Source organism: Anguilla rostrata, chromosome 11, assembly GCF_018555375.3.
Source record: "Anguilla rostrata isolate EN2019 chromosome 11, ASM1855537v3, whole genome shotgun sequence".
Classification (NCBI taxonomy): domain Eukaryota; kingdom Metazoa; phylum Chordata; class Actinopteri; order Anguilliformes; family Anguillidae; genus Anguilla; species Anguilla rostrata.
Window position 1 is genome coordinate 818970 of NC_057943.1, and position 22476 is coordinate 841445.

Genomic DNA, 22476 nt, shown 5'->3' on the forward strand with positions numbered 1-22476 from the left:
TGGGGCATCTCAGTATCACATTCTGATAAAGGATCTCACAAACACAGAGGATTCTGGGATGCAGCACCTTGAAGGTCGGCACTGGAGCGCAGAAAGCACCCTCCAATCCGCAGTGAGGTTCTACAGCAACCCTTCAGAAACACCCTCCGATCCGCAGTGAGGTTCTACAGCAACCCTTCAGAAACACCCTCCGATCCGCAGTGAGGTTCTACAGCAACCCTTCAGAAACACCCTCCGATCCGCAGTGAGGTTCTACAGCAACCCTTCAGAAACACCCTCCGATCCGCAGTGAGGTTCTACAGCAACCTTCAGAAACACCCTCGATCCGCAGTGAGGTTCTCACAGCAACCCTTCAGAACCTCGCCGCAGTTCATAACTCAGAAACCTGCGATCCGCGTGAGTTACGCAACTCAGAAACCTCGATCGCAGTGAGGACGCAACCTTCAGGATTCATGTAACCGGATGCAGGAGGGACGCTGGGGCTTCCGAGCACACAGAGCAGCAGAGCGCACTGCACTCAGCACTGACGGGGTTAACCCTGGGGTTCGTCTGCTTTGCATCCTCATCCTCACCACAGTCTTAAGGGGCACCGCTTTTTCGGTATGTCCGGCGTAAAGACTTCAGCCGTCCAATCAACACAGGTTTTATTGCTATGCTCTCAGTCATTGCGGCCAATAAGCCCTGTTTGAGATGAAAAGGCCCATTGTGAAGATCCAGGGCAGAAAAGCAGCTTCTGCCTGGCTGAAGCCATCAGCGCAGAACAGCTGCATTCCGATCTGGGCCGTGGGGGTTGTGTAATTAACGCACAGGAGAGCACAAGCGTGTGCAGCCACCGTGAACACTAGTGCACTCCTACAGGGAGAGCACTAATACAGGGAGAGCCAGAGAGTGCACTAATACAGGCTGCATTAATAGAACCACCAGGCCTGAGCATTTCAGCACACAGGCTGCATGAATGCAACCATTCAGGAGACAAAAATGGCAATAAAGCCACATAAAAAATTATTTTTAAACATGGAATCTATTAGTAGGCGAGAGCACGTTGGGTTAAAGTTGGGTTACCGCAGGCCAGCATGTTGGGTTAAAGTTGGGTTACCGCAGGCCAGCATGTTGGGTTAAAGTTGGGTTAACACAGGCCAGCATGTTGGGTTAAAGTTGGGTTACCACAGGCCAGTCAGAGCAGCACACGGTTTGTTTCCCCCCAGAATTTACTGCAGTCCTTCTGCTGTCCATAAATTAACTATTTATTACTATAATACACATTATGAATATGCATTTATTATTTAATTTTTAATACACTCATGGTGAAACTTCACTGATACCATGTTTTTGTATGACACGTGGGGAGACCAATCTTAGATTTACGGAACGCACAGTTGGCCCTCTTCATCCTCCTTCATCTTCATCCTCCCAGTGCTCTTCCTGGTCGCGAGCATTCACTTTCTTTCTCAACGCGCGTAAGTTAGCATAAAGACGTCATCGTTAAATTAACTTTCATTCCTTTCTTAACAAGGAAAGAGGGGTTGCATTGTTTTTCTGTCAGTTGTCAAGCACAGAGAGTTTATTATTTATGATGCACATTATTGTGCCGAAGAAGAAAGGGGAAGGGGGAGTTGTTCTTTACTTTATTTTCTTTATGGCTGAACAGACGGAACAGAATGCTCTGCTTCCAGAGAGAGGAGGCGTGTGTGCATCATACCGTCCGTATCTGGCAACCTCTTCATCCAGCAAATGCATCAGCAAAGAAGCCTGTTTTTGTTACAGGGGTAGGGGGGCGAGTTTTACAGAGTCAGTTAAACCACCCCCCTCCCAACGCCCGCCCGCCCCCCCACCGCCCCTCCCCTAAACAGCTTCTCCTCCTGATTGCGGCAGATAATTTGCGCCACAACAAATTATTTGTATCACAAATGTTTCCATAGCAACTCCATATTAGCAGCGTTTACCATGAACCATCTGAACTGTAAATATTCCTCCAGCTCATTTCTGATGCAAACATTTGGGAAAATCAGAAATCAGAGAGAGATTCTGTTAAATATGGCTACCTGACCGCACCTCTTACAAACCTAGACACAGAGAATGGTTATTAGAATGATTATTAGTATTAGTATTAGTAGTAGCAGCAATGCAGGAGCAATAATAGTAGTAACATATCCTTTTTTAAAATAGAGAGCATTCTATGTAACCTAATCTGGTTATAAGGCATATCTACACACTTAAAAATTAGTCAGTTTAAGATTTTTCCATATTCAGTATTAATACTGTGTTCTTCATAAAGCCTTCTTTACATAGTTTCTGCATTTCACTGGAATGATTATGATGCCTAACATGCTAAAGTAAGTCCCAGAGGAGAATATCCTGTCAAGCATATAAATATGACTAAATAATGAATACTCTGCCCACTGTTGTGGTACAAACATGCAAGCAGCTCCACACAAAAGAGAGGGTGGAGGGAGGGGGGGGGGAGGAAGAGGAGGAGAGAAAGAGAGACAAAGAGAGAGACAAAGAAAGAGAGAGAGACAGAGGGAGACCTAAAACCTCATAAACGAGTGATTACATCAGCCAGGTCCTGCCCACAGCCCCTCAGTCACCTCCATAACCACCCTGCCATGACAGCCAGGTGGACATCACGCTGATAAACAGCCATTACAGAACAAACGCACATCTCCATCAGCTAACTGGGGATTAAAGCCGTCTCTGCAAACCCTCTGTAACACAGGTGATGCACAGGTAATGCACAGGTGTGAGGTTCCATACTCACCACATAGAGCTGCTTCCACAGGATGGCCCATTCCTGCAGCGTGCAGGTGACCTCAGTGATGATGGGGTCCTCCAGGGGCACAGCCGTCTCGTACTGCCTGTACCCCCAAACACACAGAGCACCAGTCACCATACTGCCTGTACCCCCAAACACACAGAGCACCAGTCACCATACTGCCTGTACCCCCAAACACACAGAGCACCAGTCACCATACTGCCTGTACCCCCAAACACACAGAGCACCAGTCACCATACTGCCTGTACCCCCAAACACACAGAGCACCAGTCACCATACTGCCTGTACCCCCAAACACACAGAGCACCAGTCACCATACTGCCTGTACCCCCAAACACACAGAGCACCAGTCACCATACTGCCTGTACCCCCAAACACACAGAGCACCAGTCACAATACTGCCTGTACCCCCAAACACACAGAGCACCAGTCACCATACTGCCTGTACCCCCAAACACACAGAGCACCAGTCACCATACCGCCTGTACCCCCAAACACACAGAGCACCAGTCACCATACTGCCTGTACCCCCAAACACACAGAGCACCAGTCACCATACTGCCTGTACCCCCAAACGCACAGAGCACCGGTCACCATGGAGACGGGGTGAGGGCAGCTCAGTACACTGAGACAGCAGCAAGACAGACTCCTCCCTGCGAGCGCAACTTAACCAAACCATACAGCAGCTTTATACATTTCTGCTCCAGAAATGTATAAAACTGCTGTATGGTTTGGTTAAGTTAACACACAGAACAGAAAAAACAAGCAGCTCATGTTTCTGTTTCTCCAATCCCCCAGTCCCTCCAGTCCCTCCAGTCCCCCCAGACCCCCAGTCCCCCAGTCCCTCCAGTCCCCCCAGTCCCTCCAGTCCCCCCCCCCAAGGCTTGTGTAAAATGGCGTGCATTTATTTGTGGGGTTTTGAGACATTCCTCACAGAGCAAGATGTGCACATTTATCCACAAACAGTTTTTTACAGCCAAGATCTTAAGACATCCCTTTTCTAAAGCCCATATTACTCCAACCAATCGCAGCATGTATGTGCTCACTTCAACCAATCACAGCATGTCATGTGCTCACTTCAATCAGCTCGTGTAAGTTTTACAAGCGCCGCAGGAAGTTCTGCGGCTCCCAGACAATCGCTCTGTTGAGAAAATGGCCGTGATGGCTGTCTCTCTGATCAGCCAATGAAGCCTTCAGGCCTGGAATCAGAGCGATCAGCCTTCAGGCCTGGAATCAGAGTGATCAGCCTTCAGGCCTGGAATCAGAGTGATCAGCCATCAGGCCTGGAATCAGAGTGATCAGCCTTCAGGCCTGGAATCAGAGTGATCAGCCTTCAGGCCGGGGATCAGAGTGATCAGCCTTCAGGCCTGGAATCAGAGTGATCAGCCTTCAGGCCTGGAATCAGAGTGATCAGCCTTCAGGCCTGGAATCAGAGTGATCAGCCTTCAGGCCGGGGATCAGAGTGATCAGCCTTCAGGCCTGGAATCAGAGTGATCAGCCTTCAGGCCGGGGATCAGAGTGATCAGCCTTCAGGCCTGGAATCAGAGTGATCAGCCTTCAGGCCTGGAATCAGAGTGAAACCACATCCTCTCATATCTGTTCTCTCTCAGTATTATTCCAGAGGAGCAGTCAGAATGAGCAGTACGGTCAACATGGCCATGCGTGAAGACTGGAGACACTAGAGTAACACAACGATCCTGACCAATCAGCCTGCAGCTTACCAGTTACCTTCTTATATTTAAATTAAAGAGCCAGTTTGCTAATTTTCACATGGCATACAGTCCTGGCTAGTTACATCCCACCAATGGGGTAATTTTATTTTGGGGGGGTTGAAATTCAAAGATGACAAGAGCTGCAACCCTCTAGGGCGGTCCGGGGGCACGCCCCTGCCTGAAGACATTTTTTTTAAAAGAACAGCTTTGAAATTTGACTTTTCAATCGGTTTTGGTAAATTCAAGGGGAAAACACTTCAGATTACTGATCAGAATTTTTTTATGTTTATTTATTAAATTAATAAGTAGACCTCAGGTGCGGCAGTGGGAAACAACTGAAATAAATATGCGCAATTTTAGAAACAATAAGAAATACTTGAAGTAAAAAAAAATAAATCGGGCCGTCTGGGTAGCGTTCTATCCCCGGCAGGGGTACTTCCGGCTTGGTCAGACGTTCCTACGAACACAACTGGCTGTGTTCAGGGGTGGGAAGCCGGTGAGGGTATGAGTCCTGATCGTTGCATTAGCGACTCCTACTGGCTGTTCAGCAGGGAGGGGATCTGGGGGAGACAGCGTGAACCTTCGCGCGCGTTACGTTCTCCCAGTGAAACAACACTGTTAGAAATAGAGCACGCTTAAATTGCATTACTAAAATAAAACATGGTTACCATCTCCATTTTTATTTCTTAAAAGGTTGGTCTGGTCCAGTAAGTTGTACACGGTGAGGTCTGATGGAGCTTTTGTTACTGATGTTACCATAATGGGGAGAGAACGCTGACAGGGGCAGTCAAATATCCGAGTGTAACAACCGACACGGACGGGAATCCCCGCGCCAGTGGTTTAAAAAAAAAAAAAAAACCTTAGGTAGAGAAGAATTCAATGCATATATGTGCATTCATTGCATAACAAGCCATAGTACATAGTTTATACCTACAATAACACAAAAGATGAGTATTATTTAAAAGTAATCTTAGACACGACTTTCCTCAAAATAACTGCCTATCTTACTTGTACTACAGACTAAAGGGGTTTTTAAAAAACCTTAAGGTAGATAAGATTTCACTCAATTTAATTACCCCTCCACCTCGCACTTCACAAAATGATTGGATAGACTTGCAATAATTAATTTAATTGTAATTAAAGCGAAAGGAGGCCATTTCGAGGAAAGTCGTGTCTAACACCCCCAATATCAGACATGTACTGCAAGAACTGCAAACAAAACAGCAATGAGTCACCTCAAACAAGCGTGCGCACACACACACTCACACACGTACATACTCACATGCACACACGCACGCACGCATGCACACACACATGCTTGCGCACACACACGTGCACACACAAGCACACGCATACACACACAGACTCGCACACACACACGTGCACACATACGCACGCACACACTCAGTTGCACTGGCAGGATAAATGAGCATGTGCTCTCTCTCTCTCTCTCTCTCCCTCCCTCCCTCCCTCTCTCCTTCCCTCCTCTAGGAACACCAGGTCACTCACCCCCTGTTGGTAATGACTGCCTTTTTCAGGAACACATAGCTCGCAGGGAAGATGCCCTGTGAGAGAGAGAGAGGAACAGAACGTGTGAGAGAGAGTGAAGAACAGAACGTGTGAGAGAGAGAGAGAGGAACAGAACGTGTGAGAGAGAGAGAGAGGAACAGAACGTGTGAGAGAGAGAAGAACAGAACGTGTGAGAGAGAGAGAGAGGAACAGAATGTGTGAGAGAGAGAAGAACAGAACATGTGAGAGAGAGAGAGAGGAACAGAACGTGAGAGAGAGAGAGGAACAGAACGTGTGTGAGAGAGAGAGAGAGAGGAACAGAACGTGTGAGAGAGAGAGAGAGGAACAGAGCGTGTGAGAGAGGGAGGAACAGAACGTGTGTGAGAGAGAGAGAGAGAGGAACAGAACGTGAGAGAGAGAGAGGAACATTCTGTGTAAGCTGTTGGAACATACAGGGTCTGTGGTCTTCTGTGTTTGGGCTGAAAAGCACAGACCCTGAATTCCTCAAAAACATTTCTAATGCTGACATTTTAATTTTTGTTGAAACTTGGTGCCGAGAAGATACCGTCACCCACTGCCCCTCAGGTTATGGCGAAATTATAGTGCCCTCTATAAAATTAAAAACAGTGCGACATGGCAGAGACTCCGGAGGGATACTGGTGTGGTACAAAGCGGAACTGGCTAAATTCATCACAGTAACCAAAAAAGAACAATCCCACTTATGGTTAAAATTGAACAAAGAAATTGCAGATTGGGAAAAAGATATATTCCTGTGTGCAGCTTACGCTGCCCACATGAATCCCCTATTATAATGAGGAATTCTTCAACGCTCTGCATACAGAAATATGCCATTTCCAGGCCCAGGGAAATGTGCTACTGTGTGGCGACCTTAACGCCAGAACAGGAACAGAACCCGACTGTATCGATCCCCAAGGAAACAATCATATATTTGGAAACACCCCTTTGTACATTACACCAACTACTACAAAAAGAAATAATCCGGACAATATAATAAATAAGAATGGTAGGGAGTTAGTGCATCTCTGTCAAGCCTTAGGCCTGTACATCCTTAATGGCAGGATCAGAGGGGACTCTTTAGGAAGGTTCACATACTGCTCAGCTCTTGGGACTAGTGTTGTGGACTATGCTGTCACTGACATGGACCCTTCCTCCTTTAGTGCATTCACTGTCAGGCAACAAACCCCCCTTTCAGACCATAATCAAATAAGTGTATTTCTGAAAAGATTTGGACAATCCAGAAACTCAAACACACAGCCCTGTAAGCTGTATAAACTTAATAAATCGTACAGATGGGCTGAAACAAGCACAGATGAATTCACAAAAGCAATGAGATCCGCTGAATTAACTAACTCTATTAACACATTCATCAATACTCCTTACCAAAATAACAGAGAAGGCTTAAATCTGGCTGTTACTAATATCAATTATATTTTCCAGAAAACAGCAAATAAAGCTAAACTAAAAGTTCATAAAAAGGAAGCTGAACAAAAATGAAAATTGGTTTGATATTGAATGCAAAAATATTCGAAAAAACCTAAGAAAATTATCAAACCAAAAACATAACCAACCATACAACTCTGATTTACGCCTCAGGTATTGTCAAACTCTTAAAGAATATAAAAACACCCTAAAACAGAAAAAACAAAAATACATAAATAAACTCTGAATGATATTGAAGAATCAGTTAATCAAAACCAGTTTTGGGATTTGTGGAACAATTTAAGCACAGCAAAGCAACACGAATTAGCCATTAGTGATGGAGCCATTTGGAAACAATATTTGAAAATCTATACTGTGAAATCAGTCAGAAAACACACCATACTATGATTAATGAACAACTAAACAAATTGGAATCAACCATCAAGGATAATCAAAATCCATTGGATAAACCAATTTCCCACAAAGAACTGATCGAAAAGCTCCAGTCTCTAAAATCAAGAAATCATGTGGTCTTGATGGAATTAGAAATGAAATGCTAAAAAATAGCACCCCAGAAATGCATGACGCTCTGCTTAAATTGTTCAACCAAGTACTGAGTTCAGGATGCTTTCCTGACATTTGGAACCGGGGGCTTATATCCCCAATTTATAAAAGTGGAGACAAATTAGACCCCAATAATTACAGAGGCATTTGTGTAAGCAGTAATCTGGGGAAGGTATTTTGTAGTATCATCAATTCAAGAATTGTAACCTTCCTTAACGAGCACAATGTCCTGAGTAAAAGTCAAATTGGATTTCTCCCAAATCATCGTACCACCGATCATATTTACACCCTACACACCCTAATAAATAAACACGTCCACAAAACAAAAAATGGTAAAATCTTTGCATGCTTCATTGATTTCAAGAAAGCATTTGACTCGATTTGGCATGACGGATTATACTACAAATTCTCCAAAGTGGTGTAGGGGGTAAAGTTTATGATATAATTAAATCAATGTACTCAGAAAATAAATGTGGAGTGAAAATTGGCGACCAAAGAACAGAGTTCTTCACACCAAAACAGGGAGTAAGGCAGGGCTGTAGTCTGAGTCCAACACTGTTCAATATTTACATTAATGAGTTAGCGGTGCAGTTGGAACAGTCTACAGCCCCGGGCCTCCTCCTACATGACACGGAAGTAAAATTCTTACTCTATGCAGATGACCTGGTTCTGCTGTCTCCCACTGAAGAAGGGTTACAGCAGAACCTAGCTCTGGTAGAGGATTTCTGTCAGAACTGGGCACTGACAGTAAACTTAAAAAGACAAAAATAATGATCTTCCAGAAAAAAGCCAGATGTCAGGAAAACAGGTTCCAGTTTTTTCTAGGCAACACCGCCCTAGATCACACTTTAAATTATACGTACCTTGGTCTGACAATTACAGCATCAGGGAGCTTTAACATGGCAGTGAATGCTTTAAAAGAAAAAGCTCGAAGAGCACTCTATGCTATAAAAGAAAACTTCAAAAAATTGTTATACCAATTAAAATCTGGTTAAAAATATTTGATAGTGTAATTCAGCCCATTGCACTGTATGGAAGTGAGGTATGGGGTCCACTCAGCCAGCAGAACTATTCCAAATGGGACAAGCATCCAATAGAGACCCTGCATGTAGAATTTTGTAGAAACATCCTACAAGTACAAAGGAAAACACCAAATAATGCATGCAGGGCAGAATTAGGCCATTATCCATTAATGATTCACATCCAAAAAAGAGCGTTAAAATTCTGGATGCACCTCAATTCAAGTCCTCAAGACACATTGCAATTTAAGGCAATGAAAGCCCAAGAGCTCAGTCATGAAAAGAGTCCCCTCAGTCAGCTGGTAATGAAGCTGACTAACCCATTAACCCAACTAACACAAATCACAGACCGGCTTCATACCAGCACTGCTTACCAACAAATCAAAGTAAACCAAGTAATGAAACAGACCAAAATCTCTTATCTGGAATATTGGGATAATGTAACCAAAACACAAAACAAACTAGATTGCTATCGGACCCTAAAAAGAGACTACAAATTGGCTGAATATCTCTTCTCTGTCAGAGATACAAAGCAGAGGCAGATCCTGACCAAGTACAGGCTCAGTGACCACGCACTTGCAATTGAAAAAGGCAGACACCGGAATACATGGTTACCAAAAGAACAACGTATATGTGGTCACTGTAAGACAGGAGAGGTGGAAACAGAGATGCACTTTCTCCTACATTGTGAAAAATATTCAGAAATTAGGACACATTATTTCAACAAATTTTCTCTAATTATAAAAGACTTCCTTTCTCAAACAAATGAGGAAAAAAATGCAAATCCTGCTAGGAGAAAGGCCAACGGCTCCACTAGCAGCAAAGTACATCTCGGCCTGCCATAACCTGAGGGACACTGGTTGACCACCACAAATATATTTATTTTAATTATTTATTCATTTCTATCTTTTTAAAAAAAAAAAAAAAATTTTGATTTTTTTTTACATTATTATTATTATTATTATTATTGTTATTATTATTGTTATGATTTTATTATTGTTATTATTGTATAGCCAATGTATGCATGTTGTGTTTCCAAATTTGTTGATTTCATGTTCCTGTTCTGTTTCTATGTGTCGCTTTGGCATAAGTACAGTGTATTTCATGCCAATAAAGCATTTTGAATTTGATTGGAGAGACAGAACGTGTGTGAGAGAGAGAGAGGGAACAGCGTGCTGAGAGAGAGGAACATTGTGTGATGAGAGAGGAACAGAACGTGTGTGAGAGAGAGAGAGAGAGGAACAGAGCGTGTGAGAGAGGACGAGCGGAAAGAGACATTGTGTGAGAGAGAGAGGAACAGAACGTGTGAGAGAGAGAGAGAGAGAGAGAGAGAGAGAGGAACAGAGCGTGTGAGAGAGAGAGAGGAACAGAGCGTGTGAGAGAGAGAGAGGAACATTGTGTGAGGGAGAGAGGAACAGAACGTGTGAGAGAGAGAGAGAGAGAGAGAGAGAGAGGAACAGAGCGTGTGAGAGAGAGAGAGGAACATTGTGTGAGGGAGAGAGGAACAGAACGTGTGAGAGAGAGAGAGGAACAGAACGTGTGAGAGAGAGAGAGAGAGAGAGAGAGAGAGGAACAGAGTGTGTGAGAGAGAGAGAGGAACATTGTGAGTGAGAGAGAGGAACAGAATGTGTGAGAGAGAGGAACAGAACATGTTTTGTCACCCCCCCCCCTTTCCCACACAGGTGACACCAGTCTGCCCCCCACCCCCCCGATTGTAATGTAGGTATATCACACCGCCCATCGCTGCCCCTGGGCCCCCCCTGGCCCCCTGCCCCCCTCCCCCCCCAAAAGCTGAGCCCTTACCCCTACCCCCCACCCCCTCCTGAGCAGAGCCCTGGTTAAATATTAACACCCCTGCAACCCTCCCCCCACCCCATACTTCTTGCGGAGGTGTGGATAACCGGGTGAAGAATGCATTATTTACAGCAGCGATGAAAGACCCTTCTCTCCGCGGGACATTCCCAGAAACAAACACCCCCATCCGACACCCGGCCCGTCTTTCCAGGAAAACTCCGATTCACACATCACGCCAAGCCCATGCAACTCTCCTGAGATGTTTCTCATCATTCTGTGCCAAACAAATCAGGCACAGCTGGCTTTGATTCAAAAGCCGACCAGGCCGTCCGGACACGATGTCCCAAAATAAGAACTTCAGGAGAACAGGCAGGTGAGAGCTACGGCAGGTGAACCCTGATGGTCTAAAACTCTCGGGATGTTTCAGTTTCACCACCATTTCAGACTAACAGGCCCTCATCTGCTGATGGGCCAATCTCTGGAACTTCAGTTTGCACAAGTGATGAATCTAGACAGGCCTACTGCACTCCTGTCATCAAACACTATTTTGTTCACACCACTTATTAACCAATAATTAGGACCAGAATACTACCATCTAACTGCTGAGCAGACACCATGATCCAGCAGTCATATTTCATATTTATCCAAAAAAACAGACAGAGCACAGAGAACACAGGTAACAGCGCAGGTAAGAACACAGAAAGAGCACAGGTGAGAGTTCAGGTCAGTTCACCTTAATTGCAGGCCGCTTGGTGGAAAACCCTCTGTACCAGCCTGAAAGAGAGGAGAACAGGCAGGTTACAGCTGCACAGTGCTGGGATTACAGCAGGTGTAGATAATACAGGTGTGCAGTGCTGCTGGGATTACAGCAGGTGTAGATAATACAGGTGTGCAGTGCTGCTGGGATTACAGCAGGTGTAGATGAATCCATCTCTCAGTCTTTATATCAGCTACGCTCATTCACAAGACCACTTCATTCCTCATTATTATAAATATTCCATTGTCCCAGAGCAGTCTCCACTCCACCATTAGTCTCAGGAATATGACAGCAGGTGTTTAAATGCAGGTAAAACACAAGCACTCACATGCATTCGGAAGCAGATCACCATGAGTATACCACAGTCACACAAACCACATCAGGAGAGGAATCACAACTCTGGAATCACAACTAAATGTGGAATCACATTAACAAGGTTCTGGTTTTGAGCAAAAATGTGATATTAGCATGAACATGTTTATGTCTTTCCTACACAACAAACTGAACAACTGCACAACAGATTTAGCAGAGATGCAGCACAGAACAGTGCTAGGATACAGTGCTAGGATATGTGGCTTCCAAACTCAGAACCAGAACTGCACCCTGTGAGCCCGGAGCTCCAGTCCTGTCAGCTGTCAGCCCGGAGCATCGGGCCACGAGAATCAAATGAAACAAAGCATAACGAACATAACTGGCCTGCATAAGAGCCTTTGAGACGTATATAAATTATAAAGCGCTGGAGTTCAGCCTCTGGTCCCTGGTGTGTGTGCGAGCGTTCTGCAGACAGCGTAAGACCACTGCGCTCAGTTAACAGGGCATGGTGGAACACGGAACACAGAGAGCAGAGTGCGGAACACGGAACGCAGAGCACGGAACGTGGAACACGGAACACAGAGAGCAGAGTGCGGAACACGGAACGCAGAGCACGGAACGTGGAACACGGAACTCCGCAGCAGCCGAGCGCTCCACACGAGCGCAGAGAACATCTGTATGCTGACTCACACACAGCGGGACACCGCGCCGAGCACGAGCCACAGCAGCGCAGGGGCAGATTTAGAACGGGGGGGCGGGAAGTGAAATAAATCACGCTCGCCAAAAACCAGGCGGCCTTAAATACTGAAATCACACATGCTCCTAGTGCAGGGCACTTGCCTGGCCAGAGACAGGCCGCGTCCCCCCCCCGCCACACACACACTCTCTCAGGGTCCCCCTCTGTCATTATGAAAGGAGCAACGATGAATCACACGCCTTGTGAGTCATTGGCCTGTCAGAGCACTGAGCTGGAGCTCACAGAGCACTGAGCTCACAGAGCGCTGAGCTGGAGCTCACAGAGCACTGAGCTCACAGAGCACTGAGCTGGAGCTCACAGAGCACTGAGCTCACAGAGCGCTGAGCTGGAGCTCACAGAGCGCTGAGCTCACAGAGCGCTGAGCTGGAGCTCACAGAGCGCTGAGCTCACAGAGCACTGAGCTCACAGAGCGCTGAGCTGGAGCTCACAGAGCACTGAGCTCACAGAGCGCTGAGCTGGAGCTCACAGAGCACTGAGCTCACAGAGCGCTGAGCTGGAGCTCACAGAGCACTGAGCTCACAGAGCGCTGAGCTGGAGCTCACAGAGCACTGAGCTCACAGAGCGCTGAGCTCACAGAGCACTGAGCTCACAGAGCGCTGAGCTGGAGCTCACAGAGCACTGAGCTGGAGCTCACAGAGCACTGAGCTCACAGAGCACTGAGCTCACAGAGCGCTGAGCTGGAGCTCACAGAGCACTGAGCTCACAAAGCACTGAGCTGGAGCTCACAGAGCACTGAGCTCACAGAGCACTGAGCTCACAGAGCGCTGAGCTGGAGCTCACAGAGCGCTGAGCTCACAGAGCACTGAGCTCACAGAGGGCTGAGCTGGAGCTCACAGAGCGCTGAGCTCACAGAGCACTGAGATGGAGCTCACAGAGCACTGAGCTGAGCTCACAGAACGCTGAGATGGACCTCACAGAGCGCTGAGCTCACAGAGCACTGTGCTGGAGCTCACAGAGCGCTGAGCTCACAGAGCACTGAGATGGAGCTCACAGAGCGTTGAGCTGGAGCTCACAGAGCGCTGAGCTGAACTCATGTAGCGCTGAGCTCACAGAGCGCTGAGCTGGAGCTCACAGAGCGCTGAGCTGAACTCACAGAGCGCTGAGCTGAGCTCACAGAGCACTGAGCTGAGCTCACAGAGCACTGAGCTGAACTCACAGAGCGCTGAGCTGGAGCCCACAGAGCACTGAGCTCACAGAACGCTGAGCTGGAGCTCACAGAGCACTGAGCTCACAGAACACTGAGCTGGAGCTCACAGAGCACTGAGCTCACAGAACGCTGAGCTCACAGAACGCTGAGCTCACAGAACGCTGAGCTGGAGCTCACAGAGCGCTGAACTCACAGAGCACAGTCCTCCATCACCTCATCAAAAGGCCCATTAGGCTGTACAGGAGAGCCTGGGGCATGACCTGAGGGGCTGCGGGTTTGATTCCCAGGTGGAGCGCTGCTGTTGCTCCCCTCTGCAGGGCACTTGACCTGATGTGCTTCAGTAAACATGCTGGGGGGGGGGGGGGGGGCAGTGGGGGGGGTGTGAAATACGAGCCACACTCAGGTCCCCTGCAGACAGGGACGTCTGACCCTCAGATAAATAATGACAGTGATTACAGTGAGCAGCGGCAGGAGCGGCAGCTGAAATCAGCTCCTGACTGATGTGAGAGGGCAGAGGGGCCGTGGAGCGGAGGCCCCGATTGCCTCATTCTTATGCAAACGTATGCAAATTTATGCAGAGCCTGCAAGCGGAGTGATTTGTGTGGACACTGACTCATCCTCGGTGGGGAAGGAGGATGATTGGCACAGGGCCCCCTCTGTCTGAGGCCTTAACGCCAGCCACACTGAGGCCTTAACGCCAGACTCACTCAGGCCTTAACGCCAGACTCACTCAGGCCTTAACGCCAGCCACACTGAGGCCTTAACATCAGACTCACTGAGGCCTTAGGCCTGGTGTGGAGATGCTAACCCAGCTGAGGGGGTATCTGTGTGGAGTCTGATGCAGTGGCTCATGGTTTCAGCATCGCTCATAATGCATTTCCCAGGCATTAGCATGCAAATGTCATCAGTGAGGATGACGGTGTCCAGCACTCTGCACTGTGTGAGCCCATTTAAACACACAGGTGCATTGTGGGAGATGGCTCAGTGAGGGGACAGTCTCACAGTGGCATAAACAGCAGTAATGTGAGACACGTACAGATGAGACAGCAGGAGAGATACGGGCAGGTAATCGCATTAGCGTGTCTGTATTTGTGTACAGAAGCAGACATATTAAAGGGGCAGAACAGCCGTAATGTCAGCTTTCACACAGAAAGCAGAGGGGCACTCTACAGGGGCCACAGGGAGGGCAGGGGCCACAGAGAGCACAGGGGCCACAGGGAGTACAGGGGCCACAGGGAGGGCAGGGGCCACAGGAAGGGCATGACCCACAGGAAGGGCAGGGGCCACAGGAAGGGCATGACCCACAGGGAGGCCAGGGGCCACAGGGAGGCCAGGGGCCACAGGAAGGACAGGGGCCACAGGAAGGGCAGGGGCCACAGGAAGGGCACGACCCACAGGGAGGCCAGGGACCACAGAGAGCACAGGGGCCACAGAGAGGGCAGGGGCCACAGGAGGACAGGGCAGTTTAAACACAGCACTTTCTTCAATGCAGCCACCAGACTGCGGCCCCTCCCCACCCTCCTCCCTTCCTGTGAGTGTCCAGTGCAAGCGCTGGTCTTACCTTCACTCTTCTCCAGAATCTGCACCGTCTCCCCGATCTCCAGCACCAGCCCCTGGGACAGGGCGCCACGGAAACTGGAGATGACTGCAGAGGGGGTGGGGGTGGGGGGGTGGGGGGGAGAGACAGCGGTTAAGCTCAGAAATCCAGGGAAGTGGGGGGGGGGGGGGCAATGTGACCAGCGGACAGCGCAGCAGCCACACACACAGCCCCACCTACAGAAGCTCTCAGATACATTCACACACACACACACACGCATGCACACACACACGCACGCGCATGCACACACACACACGCACACACATACACACACACACATGCATGCATGCACACACACATACGTCATCACTGTTTATTATCTGATCTCCATGAAGGAAGTGCCCTCATCCACGGAGATCACAGCTCAATGATCACAGCTTTGCATCTTAATTCTCCTGCATGTAAAGAAGTGTCTGTGCTGCTCTATGAGCGTCTGAGCTACTTTGGAGTCTGTGACTGCACTCAGGCGTCTAGTGCAGCTCATACTAGGCGTCTAAGATACTTTAGAGAGTCTGTGCGTTTGGAAGTGTCTGTGCTGATTTATGAGGGCTTAGTGTCATCATAAGAGCCTAGTGACTGCTCTATGTGTGTCTGTCGTTATAGCGTCAGCCAGGCTTCTGTGAAGTCGCCAGTGTCTGTGCTGATTTATGAGTGCCTGTTCTGATCTATGTGAGTGTCTGTGCTGTTCTATGAGTGTCTGTGCTACATTGTACACTGCAGTAATGTCCTGATTACTGAGGTGCCCTGGCTGTTCCATGGCTGAGCGCGCGAGAGAGAGAGAGAGAGAGAGCAAGAGAGAGGGAGAGAGAGACAGAGGGAGAGGGAGAGAGAGAGAGAGAGAGAGAGAGCTAAAACCACATGCCAAACAACTGCCAAGCCCTGTTTTTGTAAATACTATCACACATACAATACAACTATTCTCTCATGGAGCCTGGAGAGGATACGATGTCACCGTTACAGTGAAGCCCCTCCCCTTGTTTGAGGAATCATGGGTAGACATGCAGACCCAGGGCAAGACAAGGGCAGCTCACTACTCAAGAGCAGAGGGATTCAGGTCAGTCTTAAATGAAATGATCTAAATTCAGCAGAGAGACACAGCGATAGAGCTAAATGTCTGCTGTGAAAGAATACTGTGAGTGAAGGGGCTTTCAGTGTCATCATAAAGAGCCTGGAGATTACTGCGGACCAATGTTATCTTTCATAATCGTTTATCAATCTCAGCCCAAGCAGCCTTCTGCAGAAGCCAGCAAAGAAATTTTACAGTGATTGTTCAACCGACGAATGAGGCAGTAGTGATTGGTTGAAATTGATATGAGGCAGCAGTGATTGGTTGACAAACAATGAGGCCACAGTGATTGGTCGGTAGCATATTAAGACACACCAGTCTGTAATATGTGCATTAGCAGTGTATGGGACAGAGGGAACAGGATGTGCAGTAGCAGTGTGTGGGACAGAGGGAACAGGATGTGCAGTAGCAGTGTGTGGGACAGAGGGAACAGGATGTGCATTAGCAGTGTGTGGGACAGAGGGAACAGGATGTGCATTAGCACTGTGTGGGACAGAGGGAACAGGATGTGCATTAGCAGTGTGTGGAATAGAGGGAACAGGATGTGCATTAGCAGTGTGAGGGACAGAGGGGACAGGATGTGCATTAGCAGTGTGTGGGATAGAGGGGACAGGATGTGCATTAGCAGTGTGTGGGATAGAGGGAACAGGATGTGCATTAGCAGTGTGTGGGATAGAGGGAACAGGATGTGCATTAGCAGTGTGTGAGACAGAGGGAACAGGATGTGCATTAGCAGTGTGTGGGATAGAGGGAACAGGATGTGCATTAGCGTGTGGGGACAGAGGAACAGGATGTGCATTAGCATGTGTGGACAGAGGGAACAGGATGTGCATTAGCATGTGTGGGACAGAGGGAACAGGATGTGCATTAGCAGTGTGTGGATAGAGGGAACAGGATGTCATTAGCAGTGTGGGGAAGAGGAACAGGATGTGCATTAGCAGTGTGTGGGACAGATGGGGACAGGATGTGCATTAGAGGTTTTGGGAAGGAGGGACAGGCTGTTGGGGACACCCAGGCTAGGTTTTGGAGGGAACAGGCTTTTTGGGGAAAAGGCTATTTTGAGGGAACAGGCTGTTTCGGGGGAACAGGCTATTTTGAGGGAACAGGCTGTTTTGGGGGGACAGGCTGTTTGAGGGAACAGGCTGTTTCGGGGGAACAGGCTGTTTCGGGGGAACAGGCTTTTTTGGGGGAACAGGCTGTTTCGGGGGAACAGGCTTTTTTGGGGGAACAGGCTGTTTTGGGGGAACAGCTGTTTGGGACGGCTGGGGGAACAGGCTGTTTTGGGGGAACAGGCTGTTTTGGGGGAACAGGCTGTTTTGGGGGAACAGGCTGTTTTGAGGGAACAGGCTGTTTTGGGGGAACAGGCTGTTTTGGGGGAACAGGCTGTTTTGGGGGAACAGGCTGTTTTGGGGAACATGGCTGTTTTGGGGGAACAGGCTGTTTTGGGGAACAGGCTTTTTGGGGGAACAGGCTGTTTTGGGGAACAGGCTGTTTTGGGGAACAGGCTGTTTTGGGGGAACAGCTGTTTGGGGACAGCTGTTTGAGGAAAGTGCAGTTTGGAAGCACAGGCTTTTATCAGTGGACTCAGCCTCTCGTTTTGGAGGAACAGCCATGATCCTTAGGGTCAAACAGTTATTATCACATGGTATAAACAGTACACAGCCTTCATAGAAACAACATATACACACAGATTCACATACACACCACACAACACACAAGCCTATAACACATTCACACACACACAAGCACACACACACAACCAACACACACACACACACATACACACACACACACACACACAAACACACACAACACACCACTCCAAGCCAACATGCACTAACAGCAGTGGGCACAGCCCACACATACACACATTAAGCATCACACCGACGCACACACATACACAGGCGCGACACACACCTACCACACAGAGCGCTCTGCTGACAGCACTGGCTGCCCTCCTAACTAACATCTAACCCCATCAGCACTGCGCTAACCTCTAATCAACATGCACTCTCATACAGCACTGCTGCACCTCCTCAAACAACATCACCCCATACAGCACTGCTGCACCTCCTCAAACAACATCACCCCATACAGCACTGCTGCACCTCCTCAACCAACATCCCCCCATACAGCACTGCTGCACCTCCTCAACCAACATCACCCCATACAGCACTGCTGCACCTCCTCAACCAACATCCCCCCATACAGCACTGCTGCACCTCCTCAACCAACATCCCCCCATACAGCACTGCTGCACCTCCTCAAACAACATCACCCCATACAGCACTGCTGCACCTCCTCAACCAACATACCCCCATACAGCACTCTCGCTGCACCTCCTCAACCAACATCCCCCCATACAGCACTGCTGCACCTCCTCATACAGCATTGCTGCACCTCCTCAACCAACATCCCCCCATACAGCACGGCTGCACCTCCTCAACCAACATCCCCCCATACAGCACGGCTGCACCTCCTCAACCAACATTCCCCATACAGCACTGCTGCACCTCCTCAACCAACATTCCCCATACAGCACTGCTGCACCTCCACAAACAACATCCCCCATGCAGCACTGCTGCACCTAATCAACCAACATACCCCCATACAGCACTGCTGCACCTCCTCAACCAACATCTCCCCATACAGCACTGCTGCACCTCCTCAAACAACATCCCCCCCATGCAGCACGGCTGCACTGCTGCAAGTGTCATTCTGTATAAAAATAATGCCTACACTACCATTCCATCACAAACACAATCAATACACACTGGATTCAATTCAGATCCAGAGTGACATACAAGCCAACCACAACGGCAAAGATCAGAGGTCAAAGGTCAGACATCAAAGTGCAAAGTTCCCTCGAGGGAGAGAGTAGAGCTCACAGAGAGACTGCAAGTGCAAGAAGAGCAGACTCACTGACGGCCTGTCAACGGTTCTACTGAACATCAAACTGAGTTACACACACAGGAACAAGAACGGCCTCGTCAGCATTAAACTGCACGAAGGCAGCAACAGCAGAGACCTGTGGGGTCTGAAAACAGAGAAGTCCAGCGAAGCAGCAGTTACAGCTGGGAAAGGAGCTATAGAGAGCTCATAACTGCACAGCCGGCTTAACACTGCCACATACACATGAAGTCTATTTTCTGGCTTTAAACCACAAACCCATGTTGGCCTCTATGTCAGCCATAGTAAAGCCAGCAGGCTGTCAGAAACATCTCTGAACATCCAGAATGTCCTTCATTGCACACAAAAGTGTCCGGGGGAGAGGAGAGGAGTGGAGAGGGAGAACAGGAGTGGCCAAATCAAAAACATTCACAAAAACCGAAGCAATATCAGGGACACTCCAGAAAGTGTACCATCCCGTTAAAACAGGAACCTCTCCCATTTTGGAATTAGGAAGTTGAGTCGCCCCCACCCCTCCCCCGAGAGGTTGGGACACTCCTCTGGAAGGGTGTTGCAAGCGAGCGAAGAGGAAGAGGAAGAGGAGAGGGCCAGCGCTGAGGAAGAGCCACGCTCGTATCAAACGTGAGGAAACCCACCCAACACTCCCTCATCATCCCTGCAAGTGATCATCCACAGAGGCTGCTATGGCAACCGCACAGCTCCACAGACACGGTCAAGTAAACACCACACGCCTCACATGACCACAGTGATGCTCATAACACATATACATATGCATATACAGTTTCCTCCATAATGTTTGGGACAAATACATATTTATGATCTGGCTCTGTACTCCACAATTTTAAATGTGTAATGAAACAGTTCACACACTGCTTAAGCGCAGCTCTGCAGAAGAATAGTAGGTTTTAAAGTGTGAAGCCGTAGTGCCGACCTACCAGATTCTCAACAATTTTTCTGCATCAACAACCTTAAGCGAAAGCACTGGGATACAAGCTCTGAGCTGAGAGGCTAAAGCCCGAGAACAGCCTGGGAAAGCTCGGCAGAACAGCGAGTTAAGCAAGAGGATTTAAAACAGGCCTGAAATATTTATAACTTTTACACCTTCCACATTTCCATCAGAGCAAAAACCAGGTCAATGTGACTGCCAGGCCATGGGAATGAGAGAGATGGAGATATGGAGAGAGAGGGATGGAGAGAGAGAGAGGGAGGGATAGATAGAGAGATGGAGGTAGAGAGAGTGAGAGATGAGAGAAAGAAAGGGATGGAGAGACATGGAGGGATGGATGGAAAGAGAGGGAGAGAGAGAGAGAGGGAGAGATTAAATTATAATTGCTGCAAACTGTAAGAGAAATGAAGAAACAGGCCAGGTCGGGGTTGGTGCGCATGTCCCCTCCCTGTAATAAGTGCACATGTCTCCTCCCTGTAATAAGTGCACATGTCCCCTCCCTGTAATAAGTGCACATGTCTCCTCCCTGTAATAAGTGCACATGACCCCTCCCTGTAATAAGTGCACATGACTCCTCCCTGTAATAAGTGCACATGACCCCTCCCTGTAATAAGTGCACATGTCCCCTCCCTGTAATAAGTGCACATGACTCCTCCCTGTAATAAGTGCACATGACCCCTCCCTGTAATAAGTGCACATGTCCCCTCCCTGTAATAAGTGCACATGTCCCTCCCTGTAATAAGTGCACATGACCCTCCCTGTAATAAGTGCACGTCCCTCCCTGTAATAAGTGCACATGTCCCCTCCCTGTAATAAGTGCACATGACCCCTCCCTGTAATAAGTGCACATGACCCCTCCCTGTAATAAGTGCACATGTCCCCTCCCTGTAATAAGTGCACATGTCCCCTCCCTGTAATAAGTGCACATGTCTCCTCCCTGTAATAATTCAGAACCTGGTGCAAAATGAAAAGGTTAGAAAGGTTTGAGCTTAACATAATGAAACAGCCACTGTAACAGTTCCCAGGCTGGACAGCAAAAGAACAGGAACGTTTATGAGTGCATTACTGACCCCAGAGGAATATCAGAGCACGGCTTTGCCAAACGTTTGAGTTTATTCTGCAGGACACACAGAAGGAGAGGCTGTGATTCAGAACGATGTTTAAGTGTGCTTTTACACTACTACTGGAACACCGGACACGTGGCAAAGCAGCAAGAATATAATGCAAAAGAAAAATGCATATTTTTTAAAAAGAAATACAAACAAAAGCTTATAAACTGTAAAATTGGAAGAAACAAACAGAAACATGGGATGGCTATGAAAGGAAGCAGGAGCAACGAGGCTCATCTGAGAGACTGAAGCCAAATCAACTCACGGGCCCCAAAAGCCGCTCCTAATCACTCACACTGGACCCTGTGCTCCGGCAGCTCAGAGGGAAACCTCCTGCACAGGCCGGAAGCTGGGCCTTCACAAAAACCCCAACAACAACTGGGTCACGCGAGGCACAGGCTCACAGACACTAAGAGAGCGCAGGCTCACAGACACTAAGAGAGCGCAGGCTCACAGACACTAAGAGAGCGCAGGCTCACAGACACAGTGAGAGCACAGGCTCACAGACACTGAGAGAGCACAGGCTCACAGACACAGTCAGAGCACAGGCTCACAGACACAGTGAGAGCGCAGACTCACAGACACACTGAGAGCACAGGCTCACAGACATTGAGAGAGCGCAGGCTCACAGACACAGTCAGAGCACAGGCTCACAGACATTGAGAGAGCGCAGGCTCACAGACACAGTCAGAGCACAGGCTCACAGACACAGTGAGAGCGCAGGCTCACAGATGCACTGAGAGTGCAGGCTCACAGACACTGAGAGAGCACAGGCTCACAGACATTGAGAGAGTGCAGACTCACAGACACAGTGAGAGCACAGGCTCACAGACATTGAGAGAGTGCAGACTCACAGACACAGTGAGAGCACAGGTTCACAGACACAGTGAGAGCACAGGTTCACAGACATAGTGAGAGCACAGGCTCACAGACAAAAGAGAAGAGTGAAGTCACATCCCCCTGAGGCCTGTCAATCAAACAACTACACTTCAGCTTGACGTGCGGCTCCCAAAACGGGGAGCGGGGATCCCCAGCTGCAGCAGTGACACCCAGAGAATCCGGGA

The 22476-nt window shown here is 48.4% G+C and overlaps 1 protein-coding gene across 1 annotated transcript in view; it reads right to left on the reverse strand.

Moving 5' to 3' along the window:
* LOC135235035 (dedicator of cytokinesis protein 3-like) overlaps positions 1–22476 on the reverse strand; it is a 76801-nt gene that overhangs the window by 47693 nt on the left and 6632 nt on the right. The window contains exons 2-5 of the mRNA XM_064300233.1: positions 15346–15429; positions 11545–11585; positions 5995–6050; positions 2759–2855 (exon numbers count right to left, since the gene is read on the reverse strand). Of these exons, the coding sequence (XP_064156303.1) occupies positions 2759–2855; positions 5995–6050; positions 11545–11585; positions 15346–15429 (278 nt within the window). The remainder of the gene's footprint in view (positions 1–2758; positions 2856–5994; positions 6051–11544; positions 11586–15345; positions 15430–22476) is intronic.